General features: G+C 48.9%; 2 protein-coding genes across 2 annotated transcripts in view; both read left to right on the top strand.

Moving 5' to 3' along the window:
• LOC126960021 (COMM domain-containing protein 4) overlaps positions 1 to 23,082 on the top strand; it is a 130,959-nt gene that overhangs the window by 92,277 nt on the left and 15,600 nt on the right. The gene's annotated exons all lie outside the window — the stretch shown is intronic.
• On the top strand, positions 1,940 to 17,576 carry LOC126960033 (golgin subfamily A member 6C-like). Its single transcript, XM_050799920.1, has 18 exons — positions 1,940 to 2,186; positions 3,869 to 3,988; positions 5,907 to 5,987; positions 6,840 to 6,878; positions 7,144 to 7,194; positions 7,295 to 7,376; positions 7,473 to 7,579; positions 8,617 to 8,703; positions 8,811 to 8,918; positions 9,112 to 9,199; positions 9,586 to 10,115; positions 10,705 to 10,773; positions 12,099 to 12,174; positions 12,604 to 12,695; positions 13,256 to 13,358; positions 13,442 to 13,542; positions 13,633 to 13,786; positions 13,873 to 17,576. Exons 1-18 carry the CDS (start codon positions 2,103 to 2,105, stop codon positions 14,070 to 14,072), a joined length of 2,172 nt encoding a protein of 723 aa, XP_050655877.1. The 5' UTR covers positions 1,940 to 2,102; the 3' UTR covers positions 14,073 to 17,576.

Consider the following 23,082-nt stretch of genomic DNA (forward strand, 5'->3'; position numbering starts at 1 on the left):
ACAGATGGAACTGTGTAGTTCTGTATCTTTGCAGGCATACAAAATGTGCCTACCACGATTCTGCTTTGTATCCATTGAAAGCAAGAGTAATACAGTCAAACTTTGCCTGGCTTACAGGCTTTGAAAGAATGGAGTATTTTGATTTAATTCTATTAACTTGGAAGTGTGAAGGTGAAAAGAATCCAAAACTTACATTTCTAGTTGAATGCAATTTGAAAATACAGCCAATCATTCCCCTTTTCTTCTGTAGTAAGTTTGGACATTCCAACCTACTTGGTGTTTTATTGTAGAACTGCTAGTGTGCCTGAGACTTACATTGTGAAGATAAGTTTTTAAAACTTGAGAGGTAGGAGGGTGTAAATGGTACTGTATGAGATCAGGCTGGATGAGCACTGACACTTGTAAATATACTTTTTAGAGTGAATCTCTGATTGCCACTTGTTTTCTTATTAACTCATAAAAATAGAACACTTCGGATGGAGGGTGGGAGTAGGAAGGAAACTTATGTGTTTTAATTGCATGTCATGGTTTCGTATCAAGACAGAACATATAGTATGTCTGGCTTTGGACCTACAGAAGGAAACACATTTTTCTACCTGCTGTATGCCAGAGGTTCTTGAACACCTGGAGAGATTACTGCAGCACAGATGGCTGAGCCCTACTCCAGAGTTTCCGATTCACCAGGTCCAGGGTGGGGCCTGAGAATTTGCACTTATAAAAAGTTCTCAGGTTCTGCTGGTGCTGCTAGTCCAGAGACTACATTTTTGAGAACCCTCTTGTCTACTAACTGTAAATTGTAGAACTCTAGAAAAAAAGCTTAGTTTGGTGTGGGAAAAGAAGCTCATAGGTTATGAAGCAAATCGTGAAAGATTCAACCCTTGATCTCAGCCTAGTGTGGAATTCAGGTAACAAGCAATACACAGTGACATAACACATTTCTTGGTTTTCATGATTGTAAGTCATAGCCAAGTATCAAGTGAGAAATTCAGTTTCATTTGCAAGGCTTAGAGAGGTCAGGTGATTCTAGAAAAATAGACCTTGTATATACTTTAAACCAGAAAGAGCTTTGAGTGCTTATTAAGTTGAAAGCTTTGTGTTTTTATTTACTTTTGACTCTTTTACTTTATTTATTTATTTATTTTTTTGAGATGGAGTCTCACTCTGTCACCCAGGCTGGAGTGCAGTGGCGTGAGCTTGGCTCACTGCAACTTCCACCTCCCGGGTTCAAGTTATTCTCCTGCCTCAGCCTCCTGAGTAGCTGGGATTACAGGTACCCACCACCACTCCTGGCTAGCTTTTGTATTTTTAGTAGAGACGGGGTTTCACCATGTTGGCCAGGCTGGTCTTGAACTCCTGACCTAAGGTGATCCACCCGCCTAGGCCTCCCAAAATGTTGGGATTACAGGTGTGAGCCACCGCACCCAGCCCAAAAGCTTTGTGTTTTTAAAGATATTAGACATGTTTCTTGTTTTTTAAAAAAATCTTAATAATGTAGGAGAATAAAAGAAATGTTTTTCCAAAAAAGACAAATCATTGTGATTATTTTACCTTATTGGAATGTTGGATAATATAGTCCACTTCATTAGTCATCAAACATGCTCTGGATTTTCCATTTTTATAGGATTTGTCTCAATTGAGGTAATACTGGTAATTCTTGTACTCCATGTGAAGGTGAAAAATGTAGGCCAAAATCATAGACCATGCATAGAAGCTGGATAATGAAAAAAGCTCTGGAGGAACATGTGGACACACACACACACTGACACACATATATTTAGAGTATAAACACATATACTTTTTAAAGTTTATTTTGAACGTTTTAAAGCAAAAGCCAGCCCCCCCTCCCGGAGTAGGCAGGCCCCGCCCCTCTCCCCAAGTGGGCGGGGACAGCAGTAGCATGGGCAGCTTTCCTTGTGATATCACAGGTTCCTCTGGCCACACTGCTCCCTGGCCACGCCTCCTTTCCTTTTCATCTTTCTCATTGACCAATGGGCTTGGAGAATTAAGGCCACGCCCCCATTCTGCATTCTAGTGGGGCCCTGGTTACGCCTCCTCTGGCTCAGTCACACAGCCGCCTGGTAGGTGACTGGAGGTGTTCGCTGATGTGGCCCCAACCCTGCCTCCCTCCCCACCCCATGATGTTAGACGAGACTCAACGGAGTCAATTGGCAGCAGCCAAGAAAAAGGTAAGACACAACAGGTCATGGCTCCCCAACCTAGCCAGAGATCCCCTCCGATGACAAGACCACTGCCAGAGTACATAGCACTCCTGAGGCACACTGGGCTGGGCCCCCTAACGCTGGCACCTCTGGGCTCCCCTCACCAAAGTCTCATCAGTCAGTCCTGCCCCCTCAGCAAGCAGCCCAGCCTCTGCCCTCGCCAGTCGCCCCATGGTGACTTTTGGCAGGTGACTCCTGGGGCTCCATGCTCCGTACTCGCCCCTCACATCCTGCTGCCCCAAGCCCAACCTCCCTGGGTTCTTTGGGTTCAGCTGTCCGAGGACCTGGGTCCCCCAGCCCCAGTCCCCCACCATCGCCAGTCATCCCCGGGTGATTTTGGGCTGCTGACTCCTGGGGTTTCCTGCTGCAGACTGTACTCTCCCCTCCTGCTGACCCAAGCCTGACCTCCCTGGGCTCTTTGGACCGGCATCTCCAAAGGCCTGGGCACCAGCCTTACGTCCCACTCCCCCATCATGGATCAGCAACTCAGCCATTGCACTGATGTGGTTCCCCCCACCCCCAGGAGGAGTAGAATGTAGTGACGTCACAGTTCCCCTAGGAACTGTCATTACTGCTTCAAGACTGGCCTATGATCTTACAACCCAGTCCCCTAAGCATTCTCACCCCATTTCTTGTTCCTCTGGCCACAGCACACATTTCCAGCTGGGAGGGGAATGGGGACTATGGGACTTAGGAGCAACAGGTTTCAGGTTGCCTTACCCCCTTTGCATAGACATTGACTTTGTGAAAAGCCTACACTTCCCCTGTGAGCTCAAACGTTGACAGCATCTCTGGGTGGCAATGGGAGAATGGGTTTGGTTTGGTTTTCTCCCAGCCTTCTACTCTCCAGAGAGACTTTAACATGTTTTTCTGAGTTCTCCACCTCATATTCTAATTCTCCACAGTTCTGGGACCAGACTGCCCTTCAGTCAGTGGTCTCTGAAGTGAGATTTGCTTATCTTCTGTGGAATAGATCTTGGAAAACTGAACTTGACAGCTTGAATCTTCCTCGTATCATCTCAACTTGGGGTACTTTGAGTGCCACAGGATGAATGTGGGAGATCTTTCTGAAGCATCAGTTTCCCTTGATTCTCTTGAGAGAGAAAAAACGCTAATGTACTTAGGGATGACAGTCACATACGTTTCTAAGAGTATACCAGACTTCTCTCTGAAATGAGACTTGGGTTGTCCTCTTTCTGATAAATTCCCAGATTTAACAAAAAAAGCTGCCTTCTGCCATGAGGACACATGGATATAAAAGTTTGAGAGGTCCTGGTGCACTTCTTCACACTTACAGACGTGTGAGGATGTGTGACTCCAAACCACACAGTGTGCAGTTCCTGCCTACTTAATGTTTAGTTTTCTACCTCTGGCTCTGGTTTTGGTCTCTGGCAGCTGCTGATTCGTGGCAAAACCCCAGAGCTTGGACTCAGAAGACTGAATTTAAGTCCCATTATTGCCCACCCTCCCTTTTTTTTAGCCATAATATCCATCCCTCTCAATCAGTAAGTGATTGTGAAAACACCTTGTACAGTCGTTGGTGGCATTAAGTCAGATGGTGTATAAGAGTATTTTGAAAAACTGTAAAGGGGGATGTGGCCGTAGGGGCTGGTAGTTCTCATGAGTATTACTGCTCTTCTTTCCCACAGCTAAAAGAATATCAGCAGAGGAACAGCCCTGCTGTTCCGGCAGGAGCGAAGACAAAAAAGAAGAAAACTGGCAGTAGCCCTGAGACAACCACTTCTGGTGGTTGCCACTCACCTGGGGATGTGAGTCTTGGCTGGCCAGGCTCCTGGGGACAGGGGACCCAAGGGGGCAGTAGAGGGTAATTGTTAAGATTGCTGGGTACTGGTTAAGAATTCTGGGTTTGAATCCTGCCTCTCCATTGGCTAGGGATCTGATTTATGGCAAGTTGCTAGAGTTCTTTGGGCCTCTCTTTTCACATCTATAAAATAGGGGTAGTGTTGTTTGATTTTCATTTCTGAAGTTTAAATGATATTCCATATTGTTGTTGTTTTTATGTTAATCCCTAGTACATGTCCTGCTGTGAACACCCAGGATACCCAGGAAATGGTCATTGCTGTTTGATTTTCCTGATCCCCAGTCTCAAGGGAGAGCTGGGCCAATGAGTACAGCCACTTGCTATCAAGCTGTCCCTTTAGGAGTCACAGAAGGGGGCTCAGGGTGTGGTGAGGAGAGCCCCAGGCACTAGGAGTAAGAGAAGATCTAACTTGCCACCAGCTTGCTGAGTGACCACAGAAAAATCACTTCTTACCCTGGGCCTCAGTTTTCTCCATTGTAAAATGATACTGGACAAGATCAGTGTCTTTCAAACTTGTTTTTTAGCTGGAGCCCCCTTAGTTCAAGTGAACCCTTAGTCAGGAGTCTGGTTTTTTAATAGAAGTGGAGGTCTGGAGCTCTACCAGATTCATCGTCCACGTCCTGGGCCTGAGGAGAGGGGTCCAGTGAGCATATTAAGAGCTGTGTTGGTCAGGTGACTCCACCCTGTGACTGCATCGCTCAGGGAACTTTTCCATCTATTTGTTCCTGCCCCTGGCAAGGCAGCAGGTGGCCATTTGGAAGAATGGCACAGGCCATGGTTTCAATCTCCTCTGCTCTTCCTCAGCATTTTATTTTCCTGAAACCACATCTTTCTCGTACCCTGACTTTTTGTTTCTCTCTAAGCCACTTCTATCTTTCTCCCCCTGCCCTTGTTTTTCCCATGTCCCCTCCAAAAGATTCAGGACATTCTGAAGGTGATGGTGTCCAACCTTAACCATTCCAGTGGGGTAGTGCTCCCCCATTGCACAAGTGGAAGGTGAGGCAGTGCCAGGACCCCTCTCTGGCTTGCTCTCTCCAGCTGTGCATGCCCCTGAGGCTTCTCTGGTTTTGGGGATACTTTGCCTCTGCCTTGTTTTATGTTGCTGCCATTAACCTTCATCCTGTTTATGTCTGCTTCTTCACCTGCTTGATTGATAGGGTTTTTTCCTTCCCCGCATCTTTTATCATCTTGGAAATGGTGAGACCTTACAGTTTAAAAGTAACTTGGGAATAACATACAGAGCAGGCATGTGCGATTTGGGGATTTTTTTTTTTTTTTTTTTTTGAGACAGAGTCTCACTGTGTCACCCAGACTGGAGTGCAGTGGTGCGATCTCAGCTCACTATAACATCTGCCTCCCAGGTTCAAGTGATTCTCTCGCCTTAGCCTCCTTAGTAACCTGGATTACAGGCACCTGTCACCACGCCCAGCTAATCTTTGTATTTTTATTAGAGACGCTGTTTAACCATGTCGGCCATGCTGGTCTTGAACTCCTGACCTCCACTGATCCACCTGCCTCAGCCTCCCAAAGTGCTGGGACTACATTCGAGAGCCACTGTGCCTGGCCCCTTTGCTGTTTTTATACTTTCTCTATATCCATAACTGTTTCCCTGTAAGTTTTTTTTTTTTTTATTTCTCTTTTTTATTACTCCTGCATCATCAGCTACCCTGAAGGATCTGGAGGTAAGAGGCCCTGAGCCAAGGTGCAGTGACCCTGCAGGCCAGCCCTCCAACCTCCTCTCACAGTGGGGGCTGGGTGCCCCTCTGCCAGCTGAGACAGTCCACACACACCCCAGCCCTAATGATTGTTCTCTCTACCTCTTCCCACAATCCTCCTCCAACTCCTCCTCTCTGCATGCACCACAGAGCCGGAACCAAGAACTGGAAGTAGCTCTGGACTCAAGCTCCGCAACAATCAATCAACTCTATGAAAACATAGAATCACTGGTAAGAGTCCAGTGGGGTCCTGTGATTCCACGCTGCCAATCCTGGGCTTTACTTTCCCCTTGGGGCTCTGAAGAAAGGGGCTGGGTCCCCTGAGGCCAAGGGCAAATGGGAAGCTGGAGCACCCAGGCCTCACCTGGAGGGATCCCAGAGCAAGGAGCATGCAGCATGGCTCTTCTGTCACTGTCCTCTTTGCCGACTCTCTCTTCTCCAGACACCCCTGCTCCAGTCCTTGCCACACATGCCCTGGGGTTGTCACCTCTCAGGGAAGCACTAGCCTGATGGTTTGTCAGGGGCCTTGTATTTCTGCTGTGACTCAGTCCCTAATTTGCTCTTTGAGTCTGGACAAGCCACCTCTCCTCCTTGCGCTGGTGTTTCCGAAGGAGGTAGAGCATCAAAGGTCTCGGTTAGCTCTGAGAGTCTGAGATTTAAAGGCTCCTACAATGGAAACCTGAGGGCCAAGGGCTCCTGTCTGTCCTTTTCCATTCTATATCTGCTGTGAAGAACTGTACCTGGCTCATATGTGCTCAGTAAATGTTTGTTGAATGAATGCACCTTTCTCAATCACAAGCTGGCAGAAGGGTGGGCCTTTCTCAGACTCCGTCCCTAGAGGTTTATGTTACTGTCCTTTGGAGAGAATCCAGATTCAGACTTTGAGTTCCGTGGCTGTGGGCAAAAACCAACAAAGACCCAAATCCTCTGTCTTTGGGAGCTTGAGGAGAGTTGCCCGTTCATGTTGCCATTGGGTCTGAGAATGTTGTCTTTAAAATTCCTTCCTGGCCCCTGCCTACCGCTTCCTGGGGGATAGAGTTGAGGGGGCCCCCCTCAGTCACCTGAATTTGACTCTCCCCACAGAAACAACAGAAGAAACAAGTGGAACATCAGCTGGAAGAAGTAATGTGATTTCTTTGTTTGCTCACAACATGACTGCTGGGTTTGGGGGGCACTCAGATGTAGAGGCACCAGTCTCATCTCGCCCACTCCCAGCCTGGGGAAGAAGGCTTACCCCTCAGATTCCACCACATCCCCACAGGGTCCCTGATAATCTGATCCCATGGGTGTGCCTGTGCTGGGGCATTGGTGGCATGCTGGGGGCGTGTCTCTTGCTGTGCCATCTCTGCCTCCCCCGGGTAAGAGCTCTGTCTTCCTCTTTCTATAGGAAAAGAAAGCAAACAATGACATACACAAAGCACAGACAGAGCAGTTAGAGGTGAGTGGAGGGTGGGGAGTTTTCTCCTGTCCTCCGGAGAATGTTTCTTTCCGTCTCTTTCAGCACTTGCTTGGCTTTTCTCCCAAACATTCAATTCCAGACAATCGACATCCTCAGGCTGGAAAAGGCAGACTTGAAGACCACCCTTTACCATACTAAACGTGCCGCCAGACACTTCGAAGGTGGGAATCTGGGCACCACATCATCCTTCACCCTGGCACTTAGACAGGTCTTCAGGGGGAGTCCTTTGGGCCCCATCTCCACCTCTGTCATTCCAGAAGAGTCCAAGGATCTGGCCGGCCGCCTGCAATACTCTTTACAGCGTATTCAAGAATTGGAGCGGGCTCTCTCTGCTGTGTGTACACAGCAGCGGGAAGAGGACAGGGTGAGTCCAACCAGCTGCCCCCTTCCCTGGCAGCCTGGCTTCCCAGATGGAGGAGAGAGTGTAAAGGTCCCTTCTGCAGGATGCAGTGTCCTGCCCAGAAGGCAGCATGCTCATTTCTAGCTGCTTTTGTGTGTGGTTGTTAGAGGCAGCCTGGGGCTGAGTCAGCTGCTGTGGGTGAGTTGAGGGGCACTGTGGGGAGTGAGCACTGCACACACAGCTTGAATGCGAAGTGCCTGCCCTGCCCTTACCTGGCTGTGGCCTTGGCCAAATCCTAGGTGGAGTATTGGGTATTGTACTGTGAAGGTACAGAAGAGTACCTTTAGTACGTCACCATTTCTGTAGAGAGAGGAAAGGTGTGTGTGTGTGTGTATCTGTGTGTGTGTGTGCATACATACTATGATAATATGCATGAAACATGTCTGCAAGGGTTCGCAAAAAACTCAGGAGAGAGTAACAGGGCGGCTGGGAGACCCTTCCATGGTGTACCTTCTGAGTTTTGGACTATGCGAATGTATCATCCTTTCAAAAAGTGGACAAAAGATTAACTTCCCCTTCCTTTCTGTGCCCCCATGCCCAGCAAGGAAAATGGGCTTAGAGAATCGGATAGACCTGGGTGTTCAAATCCCAGCTCTGTCTCAGTGATCTTAGGCAAGCACTTAACCTCGAACACTCCATGTTTTTCATCTACACAATAGAGGTAATCCCAGTAACTGTCTCATATGGTGGTTGTGAGGATTACATGGGATTGCTAGTATAGAACCTGGTGAAGCACTCCATAAAGGTTCAAACAGTGGTATTAATAACAGTAATAACAACAGCAATGTTATCTGATCTCTCTGGGCCTCTGTTAGCCAGCTGTAAGTTCGATCTCTTTCCCTGTCCCTTCCAAGTTTACTGAGTTCTTTTAAAAACCAGGCCACGGGCTTGGAAATGCCTTGATCTTTACTGATCAAGTTGTACATTGAGCCTAGCCCTAGCCCTTTAAGGGGCACTGCCCGGGCTCCCCACATCAAAACTTCTCACTCTTCACTATCCAGTCCTCGAGCCGCAGTGAAGCAGTCCTCCAGCGGCAGTTACAGCAGACCAGAAAGGAGCGGGCGCTGCTGAACGCACACGTGACACAGGTGAGGCTTTGCAGAGGGAGGGATGTGGAGGGAAGATGACCCCAGCTGACCAGGAGCAGGTGAGGACCAGTGACAGCCCTTCCTCACTTCTGTGGCCATTCTTGCAGGTGACAGAGTCACTTAAACAAGTCCAACTGGAGAGAGACGAATATGCTCTACATATAAAAGGAGAGAGGGCCCGGTGGCAGGAGAGGATGTGGAAAATGTCGGTGGAGGTGAGACCTGACCCTTCAGCCCCCAACTTAGATAGGTCACTGGATCTTTCTGGGCACCTGTAAAATGGGAAGAGTATAGCTAGAGGTGGTCATGGGTCTGGGCTTTGTGGAGGTGGGGGCAGAGAGGGAGATAGTAGCCTGTCCAGCCACCAGCCCCTCTCTCCAGGGCCCTTTCCCCCTGTGCTTTGGGCAGGCTCGCACATTGAAGGAGGAGAAGAAGCGTGACATACATCGGATACAGGAGCTGGAGAGGAGCTTGTCCGAATGCAAACACCAGATGGGTAAGATGGGGCTGGTGTGACCTGGGAGCAGGACTGGCATCAGAGGGCTGTGGGGTGGCTTAGGATGCCCCAGGGAGGTGGGTGAATAGAAGGGCTTTGAAGCAGAGGGAAAGAGGTCTGTGCCAGCAGCTGGCAAGTCTTGTCATCTCCATGAGCATCAGGGTCCCCATCAGCTCAGAGCGAGGAGTGCCGTTGTCAGCCACCCACAGTGCTCTCCATCTGACATGGCTTGGAAATTGGCTACCATCGGGTGCGAGGAATCATTAGCAGTGAGGCCAAGTTTGGGAAGCCTGAGAGGAGCTGTGCATCAAAAGGAGGGCTTTTTCTTTGAGGGGGGGTGGTGGGTGGGGAATCCAGAGGCCCTTATTGTCTGCTTCATTTCTCAGCTGAGCCTCCATCCCCAGTGGACCCAGCAGGGACATCTGAGGTGGAACAGCTACAAGATGAGGCCAAACACCTGAGGAAGGAGGTGGAGAGTTTGGTGGGAAAACTCCAATCCCAGGTGGAAAACAATCAGGCCTTGAGTCTCCTGAGCAAAGAACAAAAGCAGCGGCTCCAGGAGCAGGAGGAGAGGCTCCAAGAGCAGCAGGAGAGGCTTCAAAAGCAGGAGGAGAGGCTCCAAGAGCAGGAAGAGAGGAGGTTGCGGGAGGAGGAGAGACTATGTGAGCAAAAGAAGAGGCTTCGGGAGAAGCAGAAGAGGCTGGTGGAGCAGGGTGAGAGGCTGCGAAAGCAGGAGGACAGGCTGCGAAAGGAGGAGGAGAGGCTACAAAAGCAGGAAGAGAGGCTGTGGGAGAAGGAGGAGAGGCTGCAAAAACAGGAGAAGAGGCTGCGAATACAGGAGGAGAGGCTCGCGCTCTCCCAGAACCACAAGTTCAACAAGCAGCTGGCCGAGCCACAGTGCAGCTTTGAGGATCTGGTGGGTTGCCCCACCTGGGCAGCGTGCCCTCATCCCTAGCTCTCCAGGCCTTTGTTTCCCCACCTGTAAAATGGGGCAGTGTAGCCCTCACATGACATGGTACTTTTTTTTTTTTTTTTTTTTTTTTTTTGAGACGGAGTCTCGCTCTGTCGCCCAGCCCAGGCTGGAGTGCAGTGGCGCGATCACGGCTCACTGCAAGCTCCGCCTCCCGGGTTCACGCCATTCTCCTGCCTCAGCCTCCCGAGTAGCTGGGACTACAGGCGCCCACAACCGCGCCCGGCTAATTTTTTGTATTTTTTTAGTAGAGACGGGGTTTCACCGTGGTCTCGATCTCCTGACCTTGTGATCCGCCCGCCTCGGCCTCCCAAAGTGCTGGGATTACAGGCGTGAGCCACCGCGCCCGGCCGACATGGTACTTCTAAAGGCATCTGTGAGCCAGAGCTCATCAGGCCCTGCTCTGATGGCTGTAGGGGAGAGGGGATGATTTTTCTAACCTACCTCCACCCTTTCCGGTGACATGGGAGGCAGACACCAAGTTCTGGGGTCTCCAGCTGCAGTGGCTGACCACTGATTGCTTCTCTCTGTCCAGAACAACGAGAACAAAAGCGCACTGCAGTTGGAGCAGCAAGTAATGGAGCTGCAGGAGAAGCTGAGCAAGGTGAAGGAGATGGTAACCTCTGCCCCATCCAAGAAGGGCTGGGAGGCAGGCACCAGCTTCTGGGGAGAGGAGGTGCCAGGCCAAAGGAAGCTCCAGCTGGGGGGCAGGTGACCCCAGCACCTTCCAGGGCAGCTCCATGACTGTTTCTTGCTTCCTACCCTCTGACTTTTAGAGGTGGGTAGCCCTGGGCTCCTCCCAGGTCTGGACATCATCTTCCCAGCTAGAGGCATGGATTCCCCCAATCATAGGGGTGGAGACAGTGGTATAAGAGGGTCCTTATGCTGGGCACAGTGGCTCCTGCCTGTAATCCCAGCACTTTGGGAGGCTGAGGCAGGAGAATCACTTGAAGTCAGGAGTTTGAGACCAGCCTGACTAACATGGCAAAACCTCATCTCTACTAAAATTATACCAACAACAAAAAATTAGCCTGGCATGGTGGCACATGCCTGTAATCCCAGCTACTCAGGAGACTGAGGCATGAGAATCTCTTGAGCCTGGGAGGTGGAGGTTGCAGTGAGCTGAGATTGCACCACTGCACTCCAGTATGGGCCACATGGTGACACTGTCTCTAAACAAAAGAAAAAAGCCTCCTTAGATTCAAACCGGATTCTGGCCTCGGTTCCACTGATCACCATTGAACTACTTTTCATCTCTAAGTCTCTGTTTCTTTAGCTTCAAAAGGAAGTTAGCATTTTTCTTATGGAGGTGCTGGGGATTAAATGAGAGAACACATGGAAAGCATTAGACATGGAGCACACTTAGCAGATGGTGATTGGTTCCTTCTGCTTTTCCACCAGTCTGTGGTCTACAGTTTAAATGGTGGGAAGATGGACAGGAGATTTGAGGCTGGGGAAGGAGGCATGGGGTTCCAGGCAAGGGGGGAAGTCTCTTAGGCCTGGAGCAAGGGGCCAGGGCAGGTGACAGAGCCCCACCGTGCCCTCGCTACCCTATTAATGGGCCCAGAATCTGGAAGCCAACCACCACATGCCCTCATGCCCAGGGTCTTCCTGCAGATACAGCTGAAGAGCCAAGAGTCTCAGAGTCTGCAGCAGCAGCAGTGAGACTAGTACCAGGGTCACCTGCAGCAGTACATGGTCACCCATTAGCAGCTGACCTCTGAGAAGGAGGCGCCGCACAGGCATTTACTGCTGCACACCCAGCTCGTGGACCAGCTGCAGCAGCAGGAAGCTCAGGGCAAAGCGGTGGCTGAGATGGCCTGCCAAAAGTTGCAGGAGACCCAGGAGAGGGAGTCGCTGAGGACAGGGCCCCGAGGAGGACGACCTGGCAACCTCTGTGCCTTCTCACTCTGTTTTCCATTCCCTTAGGAGTTCCTAGAAGCTGCCGGCCAGCAGAACCAACAGCTAGAGGCCCAGCTGAGTCTCATGGCTCTCCCTGGACAAGGTACAGGAGACCACTCAGAGGAAGAGGAGAGGGCCCCAGGAGGAAGGGGGGACTGTTAGCAGCATAGGATTGAGGGGTTGGAAGAGACCTTTAGAAGAGCTGGTTGTTAAGCCAACCGGGTGTCTGCACTAAGTTCGGCATCAATATGATGACCTCCCGGGAGCAGGGGGCCACCAGGTTGCCTAAGGATGAGTGAACTGGCCCAGATCAGAAAGGGAGCAGGTCAGAACTCCCGCACCATCACTAGTGTGACTGTGCCTGGGCAATATAGAAGATCTTGGATCTTATAAGAAAACTAAAGAACAGCAGCTCGTTCCCCTCTGGGGAGGGGCTGGCTCAAGGTAACACAGTGAGGGTGCGGAGAGAGGTGGGCCCACAGTACTTCCCTTGTTGGGTTTTCTGAGGACCCCTCTGGCCACCTCCCCACAGGAGATGAAGGAGGACATCTGGACGGTGAGGAGGAGGAGGTGCCTCAGCTCATGCCAAGCATCCCAAAGGGCCTGGAGAGCCAGGAGGCCACGGTGAGTCTGACTTTCCCTGCGCCCGCTTTGCCACCTTCCTCTGTGGTCCCTCCCAGACCCCCTTATGCTCTTGCTTTCCCCGCCTTCTGATTTCTCTGGACATTCACCCCTTCCAGGAGCCAGTGGTCAGACACCACTTCACCTGTGACCAACAGGTGCACTCTCTGAGACCCAAAGGGAAGGGGCTGTGCTCCACCTCCCTGCCCCATTTGTTCTGTGTATGCCCCTACAAGAATACTCAGCTCTTGCCTTCAAGTGGCATTTTCAACTCCGCTGGAGCCAGTTCCCAGGAGGAGCAGGCACGGCTATGTGGGCAGCGGAAGGTGTGAAGGCTGTGCTGCCTGCCCCTGGCTCACCTGGTGGCCTCGACTTGGAAGGACCAGAGGCTGAGGCCCCGGTCCCAGGGACTGGGGGTGAGTTTGTGTGTGGGGAGAGCTACCGGGCCCTGTAGGAGGCCATGGAGAAGGTGAAGGTGAGCGAGTCCTGGCATGGGCCAAGAAAAGTGGGGGCGGGTCAGGACAGGTCACTCCCGTGATGTGACCCTATTATTTTGGCTCCAGAGCAGCTTTATGGACCTCCCGAGGGAGAAGGTGGACGGGAAGCAGCAGGTGGAGAAACTAGAGCTTGGATTCTTCCAGCTCTCTGGAGCGACAGAGGGCATGAGTAAGCAGGAGGCCAGGGCACGGGCACGGGGAGCTGCAGGGCCTTCAGAGGGGCCCCAGTGTCTGAGCCGTGTCCTCTCACAGGAGAGCACATCACGGTATATGAGAGCCAGAGGGCAGGGCCAAACACGCGGCACCAGGAGGAGGAAGCCAGCAGGCTGGCCCAGAACGAGGAGGAGATGAAGGTAGAGGGTGTGCAACATCTCTGCGGGGTTGGGGTGAGGGTGGGTGCTGGCGCCGGCTCAGGCGTGGTAACTGAGCACCCCTCCCTTCAGGTGAAGCTGCTGGAGCTGCAAGATATGGTGTTGCCGGTTGTGGGCGACCACGAGGGGCATGACAAATTCCTCCCTGCTGCCCAGAACCCTGTTAATGAGCCCGCTCCAGGGGCCCCAGCCCCCCAGGAACTTGGGGCTGCGGAGGAGCAGAGTGGTGAGTAGAGCCCTCAGGTGGGGTGGGCAGGCCGGAGCAGGGGAGGCTCGCAGTGTACTCAGACCCCCGCCTCCCTCTCTCTGAAGATTTTCAGGACAGCGTGGAGCCTGCACCGGGACAGGCCAGGGAGGGTTCTCCCCGTGACAACCCCACTGCACTGAAGATCCTACAGCTGCTTCCTGTAACGCAGGACACCCAGGAGCACCCAGGCTTGGCCACCAAACCCTGCGTGCCATTCTTTTACCGGGCAGCCGAGAACAGAGAGATCAACATCATCATCATCTGAGAGCTGGTCAAGAAATTTAAAATCAACAACAAAAAGTTATGGGGTTAATCCCTTACACAATTCATCTACTTCTTGGAATGTTAGAACCTCTCATGTTTATTTATGTTTCTAATTTACAGTTTAAATTTATTTATAAAAAGTTAAGGGAGAGGGATCTTTCCCTGATATTCACTCTGGCATCCGTTAGCATTGTTGTTTTTAATTGATAATTGTAGGTCATTAGCTCACATATTGAGTTTGCCCTTACATGGTGGGAGTTCAAACACACAAAGACCCACTATTTGCACAAAACTATTCTTACTGGTTTGGAATAGGCTGCCCTGCTTTTTAAATGTTATTGCAGCATGTATATTCATTACAGAATTCAGATAAAATTTGCTTATGTTCTGCTATTATGTTTGATCGATTCCTAATCACAGTGACCTCTTCATTAGCTCAATACGTGGTTTGCCCTCAAGTGCGCACTGTTTCTAACTTTGTAATATGCCCCTGTGAATACTGACATTTAGAGTTGTTTAAAGGCCGAGAACTGGAAACAGATTTTCCCCTATTTTCTGTGTATTGGGGATGGGAGTGATAACATTTTGGGGAGCTTTTAAAATCTCACAGAAGAGGAAAGTGGCCTGCTCTGGCAGGTGTGTGCAGGATAGAGTGTGTTTCATTTGTTCTGGTGCCAGGAATGAGCGCGGTACTATGGTAGTTCCCTTAGGATTTGTACGTGCTCTGGGCTCCTGAAGATATCGCAGCATGAGCTGCAGCAGTTGGACTCTTTCTCAGTGACCTAAAAGGGATTATTTCTGAGGAATGAAAGGCTCCCGTCATTGACTGTGGATGTGGAAAATCTTTTCTAGCTTAGAGCCTTCACATCCACAATACATTTTAACGTCAGAGTTCATGTTACCTGTTTTAATCACATGACTACATGTCCCAGTACACAAAAGGGCACTACTTGGCATTCTTCTTAGTGTATTTAGTGACGATCATAAGAAACACTTTCAGAGTTTAAATGTCCCTGGAGCAGGCATACAGGCTCTAGTCAAGAATGAATTCGAGTGAAGGAAAGCTGTGTGACACCTGGCATTCCTCTATGTTCACGGAGCTTCTTTGAGGCTAGAAGACTGATTTTACCGTCTAGACCTCTCTGGCTAATACCTATTCTTCAGCCACATTGGTTAATCTGACATAGGAATTACTTCTTTTCCTTGAATGGAAAACACTTTAAAAATAATAACAACCATTTTAATAAAGTAATACATGTGAGAGTATTTGTTGAAACAAAAAGCAGTTTTAGTGGACAGTGTTATACTACATTTGAAAATCAAGAAGTTTATGCAACTTAAAATATTTACAAACTGCAATGCAATCCACTGTTTGTGAATGTCAAAGTATTATGAGTAAAAGTATCTATACAATCACAGAATTATATTTCCTCACAAAGTTCTTTATGAAGAGTGAAATATGTTTTTGTACCTCTTGGTTTCAGTTACAGGCATATTTTGTGCCATATTTATGTGCCTATACAGGATGAATGAATTATTTCAGTCATACGTTGCCTGAATCATAACTTCATGATGCTTGAGAAAGAATCAACAGTTAAAACTTCATGAAGTTCTAATGTGTGTGTTCCAAAATACATCACAGTATTAGGATGTAGGGAGAGATGTATGTGCGCTCCCTGGGGTGTGCAATTCTAGTTACTAGACCATCTCCATTTTTAGCATTTGGCATCCTCATGATACTTTTATCAATATGACATTAATAGGAGAGCAATAATATGATTTTACAGATGAAATAACAGATTTGCCTGCATTCACTGAAAGAGTACAAATATTGGTGCTTCAACTGACTCTTCCAAATTGTATGAATTTATCAAAGTATTGGATAAACCCAGTTTCAGAATGATAAAGAAAAACTGTTAGACCAAATAGTGTGGCTAATTAACAGTGGTACAGTTTCTAAATACCACTCTTTGTGTAGGGATTTTGTCCTATGTTTCAGAAAAAGCTAAAAAGAATGGAAATCCTATGACAATAACTTAAGTGTTTCTTCAAAGCATGCAGTCTTTGCAATACCTCATTCAGCCAAGTATTTGTTCTCTTCCTCATTCTGTATAAGGCAGCTTTCAATTTGCTTAGAAGGCAACACTAGAAGGTTAGAGATCATCAGAAATATAAAATTTGAAAATGTGAGTTCAACTGAATAAATTTGAATTTCTGTTAGAAGAATCAAAATACCTATTTAAAGATTGCAATATATGGTCATTATTTTTAAAGTTTTTGATTAAACCTGATAGGTTTTCCAGAAATGAAAAAAAAAAATCAGTTCTAAAACCAAAGCTGATATTTAGAAAATGTGAAAAGGTACATCAGCCCTATCCATAATATAGTTTCTCTAAAACTGTATCTTACAGAGTCACTTTAAAATAATATAACTATTCAAAAATATAACTGCTATCTTAATGTTTTGAAATCAGTTAAAGCATGTTAAAATGTGAATACTGTAGTTTAATAGAAAGAACCTGGGGAAAGGAAAAGTAGAGAAAGAAATGCCAATTCCAATGCCAAGCTTTATTTGCCGAATTTTCTTAGAATGACTTTTACCAATTTATGAATTCCTGTCAACAGAATGTATAATGGAAGTACTGAAAGACTGTTGTCTAAAGTGCCATTATTGACTGCTACTGTGATGCTACTGCAATGCAGTAAGTTAGGAAATTGTTGCAAAGTGCTGTTTTTGCCATAAAATTTTGTGTGTCTTGGAAACTATGGTGTTAAAGGTATTGAGACTGTGCAAATGCTGGGCACGCTTGGCATGAGATCATCGGATTTTATTTTTACAAAATTGTAACTATGCAAATGTGTTTATTAGAAAAACACAAACCAAAGTTACGGGATAAAAAAGTTGTGGATGAAAAAGTTATGGGATAAACAATGTTGTGGAAAAGTTGTGGCAAAAAAAAGTGTTGTGGAAAAAAAGTAGAATAACACTTTATGACAAGTTTTTAAAAAAGTATTATGAAAAAGAAGTTATGGGATTAAAAAAAAGTCATAGGATAAAAATAAATAAAAGCAGGCCCCTGTCAGCATAAGCCTGGAGAAGTGGGGTTGGAGTCTTCACCTCCACCGTGTCCCTATCACCCCTTCCCAGTCACCCCTTTACCATTAGGGTAGCAAGACAAGATCCCTGTCTAATGGGGGGCAGACAACCAGACCCTTTGCCACCTTGACCAGGGCTGAGTCCTTACATTCCTGGACGATGATGTTTGTTATTGAAGAGCCAGAGGCTGGTGGAGCTGGTTTGTTTGGAGGAGGCCTGATGGCCTCCCTACTCTCACCAAAGCAACTTTTCCCTCAGGGGAGCTCCCATCTTCTTATTCAGAGAGGCAGCTGAAGTGGGACAGTGGGGCTAAGTGTAGAACAGGTGAGGGCACGGGCTGCTGGGGTGGCCCCCCTTCCCCAGTGTACATATAGTATCTGTGTAACATTTTGTATATTCCAGGGGTTAGGGCCACCCCCTGTATTGTACCTCATGGAGGTTGGAGCTGGCATATGGGGAGGAGGTTCTAGTCATTACTTATGGCTGGGAGACTTATTTATTGATAGCATAGGACAGAGGAAGGAGGTGGGGATGGGGTTGTGGCTCCCTGGTGATATGACTCCTGTTTATTTTGCTTTTCATTATGGAATAAATAGATTTAGCCTTACTGTTCAGCCTGGTGGGTTCCCGTTTCCCTCACTGGGTCCTGGAGTTTGTGCCACTGAACGAAGAGCCCAGAGTGTCTGAGCATGTCCAGCTCAGCTGTTGGGGACCTTCCAGGCCTGTTACCTGTATGCTGCCTGGTGACACCTGGTGGATTTCATAGGGACTGCCATGGTGCCTATGGGGCACAGTGAGGCCCTGACAGCCAACAGACTCAGAAGCCTGATCTACCGGTGGCCGGAGAGGCAGATGCCAGCATTCAAGGGCACAGACTTCCATCCACCCCAGGCTTCTTCCATTTTGTCCCCCTGCCTCCCTCTCCTGTCTGCGCATCGTGACCAGTTCTATCTGTCCCTCCAGAGTGCCCACTGCCCCGCGGGCTCCCTCCAGGCTGAGTTCATGGCCCTGCTCTCTAGTGACCAGAGCAGGCTTCACAGGATAAGAGCCAGCTAAGCTCCAGGGGCTTTCCAGGAAAAGTGTCCCTCAGAAAGGGTGTGGCCTTTTCACCACTCCCAACAGCACCCTAGAAATGGCTTGGCCTTTTCCCTCCCTGAGCTCCACAGAGAACACAGCCAGCAGAGGACACATTCCCCGTCATCCAGAAATGGGTTTGATTCTCAGCTGAGGGACAACAGGACTGGTAGAGACCTTCAGTCCACACGGCTGCCTGCACAGCGCCCCCATGCTTGGTGGGGGCTTGGAGGGATGGCGGAGGCTGGCTGTCCACAGGCTGCGCATGACAGGGAGGCTCACTGGAGGTGGTGCAATTTGGAGGAGAATGTCAGGGGAGAACTTTCTCTGGTTGGGCTACAAGATTCCACAAGGACAGCATGGTGACTGATTCCCAGCGCTAGAGGTGAGGCAGTTGGCCATGTGTAGGGGTGTGTGTGTGTGTGTGTATGTGCATATATATATATATGTATATGTATGCATGTAGTTATAGATATTTATAGAACAGCGCAGGGCATACCACAGAGTATTTATAGCTATATATAGAACAGGGCAGGGCATACCACAGAGTATTTATGGATATTTATAGAACAGGGCAGGGCGTACCACAGAGTATTTATAGATATTTATAGAACAGGGCAGGGCGTACCACAGAGTATTTATAGATATTTATAGAACAGGGCAGGGCATACCACAGAGTATTTATAAGTATTTATAGAACAGGGCAGGGCATACCACAGAGTATTTATGGATATTTATAGAACAGGGCAGGGCGTACCACAGAGTATTTATAGCTATTTATAGAACAGGGCAGGGCATACCACAGAGTATTTATAGCTATTTATACAACAGGGCAGGGCATACCACAGAGTATTTATAGATATTTATAGAACAGGGCAGGGCATACCACAGAGTATTTATAGATATTTATAGAACAGGGCAGGGCATACCACAGAGTATTTATAGGTATTTATAGAACAGGGCAGGGCATACCACAGAGTATTTATGGGTATTTATAGAACAGGGCAGGGCATACCACAGAGTATTTATAGATATTTATAGAACAGGGCAGGGCGTACCACAGAGTATTTATAGATATTTATAGAACAGGGCAGGGCGTACCACAGAGTATTTATAGGTATTTATAGAACAGGGCAGGGCATACCACAGACTATTTGTAGGTATTTATAGAACAGGGGAGGCCATACCACAGAGTATTTATAGATATTTATAGAACAGCGCAGGGCATACCACAGAGTATTTATGGATATTTATAGAACAGGGCAGGGAATACCACAGAGTATTTATGGATATTTATAGAACAGGGCAGGGCATACCACAGTGTATTTATAGGTATTTATAGAACAGGGCAGGGCATACCACAGAGTATTTGTAGGTATTTATAGAACAGGGCAGGCCATACCACAGAGTATTTATGCATATTTATAGAACAGAGCAGGGCATACCACAGAGTATTTATAGATATTTATAGAACAGGGCAGGGCATACCACAGAGTATTTATGGATATTTATAGAACATAGCAGGGCATACCACAGAGTATTTATGGATATTTATAGAACAGGGCAGGGCATACCACAGAGTATTTATGGATATTTATAGAACAGGGCAGGGCATACCACAGAGTATTTATAGATATTTATAGAACAGGGCAGGGCATACCACAGAGTATTTGTAGATATTTATAGAACACGGCAGGGCATACCACAGAGTATTTATGGATATTTATGGAACAGGGCAGGGCATACCACAGAGTATTTATGGATATTTATAGAACAGGGCAGGGCATACCACAGAGTATTTATAGATATTTATAGAACAGGGCAGGGCGTACCACAGAGTATTTATAGATATTTATAGAACAGGGCAGGGCGTACCACAGAGTATTTATGGATATTTATAGAACAGAGCAGGGCGTACCACAGAGTATTTATGGATATGTATAGAACAGGGCAGGGCATACCACAGAGTATTTATAGATATTTATAGAACAGGGCAGGGCGTACCACAGAGTATTTATAGATATTTATAGAACAGGGCAGGGCATACCACAGAGTATTTATAGATATTTATAGAACAGGGCAGGGCATACCACAGAGTATTTGTGGATGTTTATAGAACAGGGCAGGGCATACCACAGAGTATTTATGGATATTTATAGAACAGGGCAGGGCATACCGCCGAGTATTTGTAGATATTTATAGAACAGGGCAGGGCATGCCACAGAGTATTTATAGATATGTATAGAACAGAGCAGGGCATACCGCCGAGTATTTGTAGATATTTATAGAACAGGGCAGGGCATACCACAGAGTATTTATAGATATGTATAGAACAGAGCAGGGCATACCACAGAGTATTTATAGATATTTATAGAACAGGGCAGGGCATACCACAGAGGGGCACAAGTTTTCAGGAACGGTCACACCTGGATGTGTCAGCTCAGCACTACAACAGTCTAAGTCACAGATGAAGGGGGCTGGCTTTGGGCCTGGGGAGCCACTGTCAAGTCACAGGACACCCGCCCAGGCAGGCTTGGAAAGGGAGGCCTCAGAGAAGAGGAGGATCTGTTTAGAGGTCAAAGTGGGGCCTGGGGCTCTCAGGACAGGATGGATTTGTCTGACCCAATCAGCTGGCAGTTGGAGAGAAAGCAGAGAGAAAATGGGGAGAGAAAAGTGAGCAGAGAGCTGGTGAGGCAAGCGCAGAGCAGGGGTGTGCTGCAACAGCTGTGGAAGAGCCGGGGAAGGGAGGGCGCAGGTGCAGGTGTGGCAAGGTCCCTGGAAAAGAGGGACTGGAAGGAAAAGGGAAGGAATATGGAGGAGCCAGAGCTCTGCAGTTAGTGCCTGGGGACGGTGGCAGCCCTCCCCAGCCCACACACACTGGCCTCTCCCATGACACCCAGGCAGTGCACCCACAATTCAGACCAATGCTCAGTCCCCTCAGGCTTCCCTCTTCTCTGGTCACCCTCTCTTCCAACCCACTGGCCCAGGACCACCTCTCGCCTTGGGGAGCCCCACTCAACAGTCAGCAGGCCTGACAGAGAAAGAACACTGCTTGACCCAGGATGGTGAACCTAAAAGGAATGAATGGCTGGAGTGAGCGCCAGAGGCCCCTCTGGGTGGTCAGAAAGCCCAGAACCCTCTGAAAGGACCCTGGGGGAGGCAGGAAGGGCATATGCCACTGGCCATAGACTTATAAATCTAAGAGGGGAGCCTCAGCTATTTGTGGCGTCTGCAGGCCGCATAGGTGAGGCTGGGCCCTTCCTGCTGGGAAAAGCAGAAGAGGGAGAGTCTGTAACAGGGGAGGTGGGTGGGCTCGCTAGGCAGAGCTCAGCTGAGCCAGCAGGCACTGTGGTCCCCTTGGCTGAATAGCACAGTTGACCCCTAGGAGCAACAGGCCAAAGTGCCTTAGCCCGCTGGCCAGTGGTAGTGCTTCAGCGGGGGCCAGAGACCCTGCCTTCAGTCACACGCTAGCAGCTATGATGGTACCTGGGAGGAAGGGACGGGGCCTGTGTGTTCCTGCCTGGCCTGTGAGGGGTGTTGTGGGATGACCACGTGTATGGGACTCTCAAGATTTTATTCTAGATCATCACTGGATTGCCGACAGATAGAGGAGGTGGGACCCTGACTATCACCGCTGCTCTGCAGTGGATTCGGCTCTTGGCACTCCCAGGCTGGGAGCTGGATGCCCTGCCCTGGCAGCATGGCTCAGACTGCATGACAGGTACCAGGTACGGCATGCCAAGGATGGTGTTCCTAGGCCTCTGGCCACCTCACAGTTCAGCTTCACACACACCCCCCTCCAAGCTCCCAGCCCCTACACCATAAACCACGAGCTCTGTGCCCTCTCTGATGACTCCAGAAAGCACCCACATCTGCCAGCTTGAGAATGGAGCCTGTTCCAAGAGCCCACAGGCTCAGCCATGGAAGCCCGGGTGCTTTGGTGCTGTGGGGGTCAGGCCTGGTACCTGAGTCTGGCTGGGACGCTCTGCACCTGCAGCCAGGAGTCGTCCATGGGCCCCCGTGGGCATGTTGTTGGTGGTTGTGTTGATGTCGCTGATGATGCTGGACACCTCCCTCAGCACGTGGTGCATGCACAGCATCTCGTTGCCCCGCTGTGCCTGCTCTGCCGACTCCTCCATCAACGTGTTCTTGTCTCCACATGAGTGCAGGTTTGCCAGCAGATCCGAGGAGATGAACTCCTTGATCTTAGAGTGGGCAAAGAGGGAAGGAGGTTGGGACCTGATGCCTGTGCCACCCTGGCCACCTGGCCAGGCCCTTCTGGGACTGTACACTGGACTTGGAGCCCCAAGTGTGGCTTTTCATATGCAGCTTCTACACCACTTAGACTCAAAGACCCACTTCCCCACTGCCTTTTTTCACTCAGATGGGGACACTGAGGCCAAGAAGAAAAGTCACCTGTCCAAGTCACAGATCTGGGAGGGGAGTCAGGACCTATCATGCCACCAGGACACCTGTCTACTCAGTTTTTTATTTTTGGAGATGAGATCTCACTCTGCTGCCAGGCTGGAGTACAGTGGATGAGACCACTGCTCACTGCAGCCTCAACCTCCTGGGCTCAAAGTGATCCTCCAATGTTAGCCTGTTGAGTACAGGCACATGCCACCACCAGGCTCGGCTATTTTTAAAATGTTTTTGTAGAGACCAGGTCTCACTATGTTGCCCAGGCTGGTCTCAAACTCTGGGGCTCAAGTGATCCTTCTGCCTTGGCCTCCCAAAGTGCTGGGATTACAGGCATGGGCCACTGTGCCCAGTCCCACATTCTAGTTCTATGGGACAGCTCTGGTCTTGACTGTGCCCCTCTCCCTGGACCTGGTCCCAT

Source organism: Macaca thibetana, chromosome 7 (genome assembly GCF_024542745.1).
Source record: "Macaca thibetana thibetana isolate TM-01 chromosome 7, ASM2454274v1, whole genome shotgun sequence".
In the NCBI taxonomy this organism is placed as follows: domain Eukaryota; kingdom Metazoa; phylum Chordata; class Mammalia; order Primates; family Cercopithecidae; genus Macaca; species Macaca thibetana.